The sequence below is a fragment of the Salvelinus fontinalis genome, chromosome 32 (genome assembly GCF_029448725.1).
Source record: "Salvelinus fontinalis isolate EN_2023a chromosome 32, ASM2944872v1, whole genome shotgun sequence".
In the NCBI taxonomy this organism is placed as follows: domain Eukaryota; kingdom Metazoa; phylum Chordata; class Actinopteri; order Salmoniformes; family Salmonidae; genus Salvelinus; species Salvelinus fontinalis.
The window spans coordinates 16,530,773-16,536,611 of record NC_074696.1 but is presented as its reverse complement, the minus strand read 5'-3'; the positions used below and the strand labels follow the sequence as shown (position 1 = coordinate 16,536,611).

Genomic DNA, 5,839 nt, shown 5'->3' with positions numbered 1-5,839 from the left:
TGAAACGTGACAGAGAGAGAGAGAGCGACACACACAGAGAGAAAGAATGAGTGAGAGAGACAGACAGACAGACAGACAGACAGACAGACAGACAGACAGAGCAATAGAGAGAGCGAGAAAAGAGATGCAATGAAAATGTTTTTGGATATGTATTAGATTTTAGACGTCTCTGCATTTTCTACAAAACCCTGTCAGCGTTTCTGCGTTGTTAGCCTTACTATCTATCTATTCTGAGTTTTCCTTCCTCTCTTTCTTTCACAACAGAGACAACTACCGACAAGCTGAGTAGCAAACACACCTCTGGTCATTACATCTGAAAGTGTAGCTTATTTTTTATTTCCCTGTTTTCTTGAGGGGCTGAGAGCGGATGCACGGCCCAGTGATCAATACAGCGCACTAAAGCAGTGGGAGTAAGAACAACTGAGAAACACTTAGAACAAGACGTGGGATCCAACTTGAGAGAGGGGAAACGCCACAGCAACACTTTCAGATAGGCTACACCCTCCTGACAGATAGCCAGCTTTGATTGGTTATGTGTGTAATTGATTCAGATGTTTCAAGACCTTAACCCTCAAACTACCGACTGGGGTCATTTTGATCAATGAAACCCAAACATGGTTTGAATCAATTCTTCAATATTTTCATGACTCTGTGTCAACTTGTTCTTAATAAATCTAAATCATTGTTTAATGTTTCTGTATCAATATAGACTTTCAATAAATGCAAGTTCTTTGGGGTCATTTGACCCCAGCTAATTCCGCCTGTAGTCATTTGATATAAAATACTTTTATTTGAATCGAGGTTTCTCTGGAGACATAATAGCAAGTTATCCATACCACCAGAGGTGGAGGGGGACCTGTATCAGTAATTTTGACCAGCTAGACAGATCATCTACAGAGACATTGCTACCCATATAGTCGCCTAAGATTGTACTTTTCTATACCACGTATCGTATGACTACAACACCAAAATTACCATATTTTTGTTGATATAAAATCTTCCAATGATATACAAAGTCTGCCAATGGTATAAAAACTTGATAAAACTGCAATACGGAACTCAGATACGATCTGAGTCGGTATTGGTGTGTATTCTCCGAAAAGTATTTATTTTAGGGCAATTGTCAAAAGTATTTATTTTAATCCAGGTTTCTCTGGAGACATGATAACAAGTTATCCATACCACTAGAGGGTGGAGGGGCACCAGTATCAGGGATCTTGACATGATATAAAGATCACCTGTAGAGATGGAGCACCTTATGCCTATGGTTATAACTTTGTAAGTCGCTCTGGATAAGAGCATCTGCTAAATGACTTAAATGTAAATGTAATATGTAAATGTATGTAAATGTAAAATGTAAATGTCATTTGGTTTGAAGTGACTTTGAGGATTTGGGCATTCTGAAGCATCCTGCCATAGACCCTACCAAACCCATTGTTTCACTAACAGAGATTGTAATGGTGGCTAAATAAAGAAAATTAAGCCATATTGTAGGTTGATGTCTCTCAGGATCAATGGATGAATCACTTTTGATCCATAAAATTAAGTATATGTAACATGTTGGTGTACTGCCTTTTTAAATGGCAGTAATTTTTAACACATAAATATGACATGTATATTTATAAAACAAATTTTAAAACGACATGATACTACTATCAAATTATGGCACATCTGCTTTTTAGAACTAAATAGCATTGTACTTTGGAAAAAAGCTTCACATTATATAAGGGAAACACTTACATTTTCGTTTTACAGAGTACATAATCTGTCATTTTGCTAAAATAGCAGTCATTTTTTATAACATTATTTACATGTCTATTTATGTTTTTATAAGAATAGAGTTGATCTTGATTGTTTGTTTATTTTACCAATAGTTTATTTTACCAATAGTTTGTTGTTGGGATCAGAACGCCTCCAGGTGGTAATCCATGTATATAAAACATGGTGATAGTTTGAGGGTCAAAATACTTTTTTTTTTACCAAACTGGATAAAAGAAAGACAGAAATGTGTGTGAATCTAGATTAAACTATTTTTTTCAATTCCCACAGGTGTACCATTTGAGAACATGCCATGCATGTTACCTCAGAAAGCAAGCTCACGTGTCACAGATATGTTATAAATCATTCTTTAAAATTCCACATGGAAAAATTCTCACAGGAAAAAGGCAGCACAAGCATGAACCGAAAATCTAAATAAAAGGAGACTTTCATGGAATAGACATTGAGACAACAATTGAAACTCCGTTGGACGTTTTTTTTTGTCCCTCATATTTTTTTTCAAACAAAACACAAAAAATACTAAGACGAAGGACATCATAAAATCATAAAAATACAAAAAAGGAAAATAAACACGACGCTGAAAAAGGATGATGAGAGAAGAGTGTGAGACACTTGGACGGCAGCAACAGCAGAGGATGTCACACGTCAATGATCCTTTCTAAACCTCCCTACCGCCACCTCCCCAACCCCTCCGAAAACAAAGGGGGGAAAATCAGAGCGCTTGCGTCATCCATTAGATGGGAAAGGGGGGGAGAAATGAAGGCAGGGAGCCTAAGGGGTTTAACAGTGTGCCAAACATCAGTGAGATTTCTTCTCTATAAAAAGAACAGAACGGTGCAGAAATATTCTTCTTTTTTTTCAAATCATCAAACAGGTGAAAGAGGATCCTTTTTTCACCGCGAATAAAATCAAGAATTTTTTGTCGTTTTTTTGTTCATTTAAAAATGTCTCAGTCCCAGTCTCTTTTCACGCCCCTGTTCTCTCATTTAAAGTGTCTGTGTGAAAATATAGCAGAGACCAGTTTTCTTTCCTTTGTCCTTGTCCACTGTAGTAGTAAACAAATTATATAATCCTGTAGAACGCACATTTGAGGGTGTGAAGAGTGGCGTGGAGGAGTGCTGTGTGTCTGTCTGTACATGTTGGTACCTGTATGTCTGCACTTGAAACGGTGTGTTTGTGGTTATGTGTGTGTGTTTCTCTGATTCTGAATGTACCTGTTGTTGCATTTCTGTGTGTGTGAATATATTACTGCTATATTTCTATGTGTATGTGTTTCTATGTGTGTGTGTGTTTCTGTATATGTGTATATGTGTTTCTGCGTGTGTGTGTGTTTCTGCATGTGTGTGTGTGTGTTTCTGCATGTGTGTGTATGTGTGTGTTTCTGCATGTGTGTATGTGTGTGTTTCTTCGTGTGTGCGTTTGTGTGTGTGCTTCTGTATGTGTGTTTGTGCGTGTTTCTCTGTCTCATCACACTTCGGTCTGGAAGTCCCCCTCGGACGTGTCGGGTGTGTTGGCAGACGAGGAGTCCCAGGTGGTCTGGATGTGCAGCTCCATCCTGTCCTTGTGCTCCCCCGGCACGATGGACAGCTCAGGGGTCATGGTCTTGAAGCTGTCCCAGGAGTGCTGGTCGTCTTGGGTCGGGGTCGACTTGTCCTGCACAGAGTCGGAGGTCAAACACACAGGAGACATGGAGCGTCAGATCTTTTTGATTTCTGTGTATAATGAAAAGTGCTCTACAAATAAAATTAATGCTTATTTATTATTATTATTAATAAACAATTGAGCAGGGTGAAACTTCTGATCTAAGGTCAATTTTGATATATGTATCCTTTATGGTTAAAGTTAGGATTTGGGTTAACTGATGTTATATCTGTGGCTTCCTGGAGAGAAATGGAGTTGCCCTTAGCCACTGATCTAAGGTCAGTTTTTGCATGTTAACCCCTAATGGTGAAGCTGATCCTACAGTTTGTGCCTCAGCATAAACCCACCCAGGGGACTGGCTGTTTATCAATTCATGGGTATTCTTCTGAACAAGCTGATTGCTAATAACTAAGGCCAAGTCCAAAACCTACCCTTCAACCCTCCATACAGTGCATCATTATGTGTGTTGACTCTTGACACAGAGGCACATTAATGGTGTATCATAGCAACACACCTCATCTGTGTGTCTAGGTATGGAAACTTTGAAAGGCTAGTTACAGACTGGTATAAACCAGTTCTTGTCAATGGATCAAACTAGATAATAAACGTAACTTAAGAAAAAGCACCTGTCCACACCACATGAATGCTAACATCACAAACTGAACACGGACACTGTGCTAGCATGAGCTCATTGTTAGCATTACAATCTCCATTTCATAAAATAACGCATTACCTTACTTTTCTCTTCGTTTTTTAAGTCAAAGCTACCTGCTTTCTCCCCTGCTATCTTCTCCAATATTTCCCAATCAGTGTTGACGGTAATGGATTGATCTGCCCTGGTTCTCACCGGACTCAGCCTGCCGGCACTGTGATCGCTGCATACGGTCTGCCGGTGGTCCTTTCATGTATGTACAATGCATGTTGAAATTCATGTTCTGGGATCAACTAAAACTGAAGCGGAGGTAACATTAAGCATCAGATATTTACAGACGCAAGGGTAGGTAGCCATGAGGCATAGTGATATGTGTGGACAATCATTGGCCCAGAAATACACACAATCACTTTTATTAATGCATAGAATTGCAATGAACAGAGCTACATATTTCATGGTAGTGTTCCATGGTGGGTGAAACCATATAAATATTATCTATCTATCTATCTATCTATCTATCTATCTATCTATCTATCTATCTATCTATCTATCTATCTATCTATCTATCTATCTATTCTATAATCTAGAATGCTTCCATTTCTATGAGTGCAACAGTGGCTAAATGGATGGACCTGGACCAGGGTTCTCTCCAACTCTCCTGGAAAACCCCTTGACTACATTCTGTTGTGTTACAGCCTGAATTCAAAATGAATTAAATCAATTTAGTTTTTCACCCATCTACACCCAATACCCCATAATGACATCACAATACCCCATAATGACATCACAATACCCCATAATGCTATGCTGTCGGACCAGAGTCAGAGAATCCTAGGGTGAACGAACCATTTGGAATGTCCAATTAAATGAGGCTTATTGCTTCATCACACAGAACTCTGTAGTTCAGGTGGGCCATCACGCATCAGCAGACAAAAGAAAGGAGGCGTGCTCCACAACAATGACACAAATCATTGACAGATCAATCAAAAGGAAGACATGGAAACGTCAGCCACCTGTTCTCCTCCTATATAATGCATTAGAGTGAGCTAAAATAAATCAATCTCTGTTTTTTGTGTTGAGTGCTCCAACTCCTTTCTGCCTCAAATTAGTCATTTTTGAAGTTTTCCTTCATCACACCCTTCTCCTGTAGCAAAGATATTAGAGGGAAGGAAGATAACCCACTGTAGGTGATTTCTTCGTGGTAAGAGTTGGTTGGATGGCTTTAACCAATGACTATAATGTCAAATCAAATCAAATCTTTTTTGTCACATGCGCTGAATACTTACCGTGAAAGCTAACTTACAAGCCTTTAACCAACAATGCAGATATTTCTTTTTTTTAAATAAGTAAGAAAAATATTTGCAAAACAAATAAATATATCTAATAAAATAAACTAAATTAAGAAAAAAAGTAACACACTAAAATAACAATAACGAGGCAAAATACAGGGGGTACCGTTAACGGTAATGTAGGTTCATTTTGGATCCCACCACCACAGTATTCACAAGGGAGAGTCTCTTGCTTCTATACCATCTCTGATGTAGTATGTTGTTTTTTCTATTGCCAACGACCACCTGAGGTGGACATTTTGAAAAGCACCTCCCCCAAATCGGTCTAAATGGATTCAATGGCTGGAAACTCCTGGTCCTCTTCGTCCTACCCCCTCTGATGACAGTGAATTGTGTGTGTCTGGATGCGTATCCCAGTTCATTTGGATGAAATCAATGGCCCTGTTACACACCCGTGGGCCCAGCCCCTTGCTTTGTG

At 39.0% G+C, this 5,839-nt stretch overlaps 1 protein-coding gene across 1 annotated transcript in view; it reads right to left on the bottom strand.

The window, feature by feature from the left end:
* Nucleotides 1-2,112: 2,112 nt before the first annotated feature.
* The window catches only part of LOC129830522 (adhesion G protein-coupled receptor B2-like), a 564,124-nt gene continuing 560,397 nt past the window's right edge, over nt 2,113-5,839 (bottom strand). Inside the window, exon 33 of the mRNA XM_055893092.1 lies at nt 2,113-3,432. Coding sequence (XP_055749067.1) covers nt 3,247-3,432 — 186 coding nt within the window. The 3' untranslated portion in view covers nt 2,113-3,246. The remainder of the gene's footprint in view (nt 3,433-5,839) is intronic.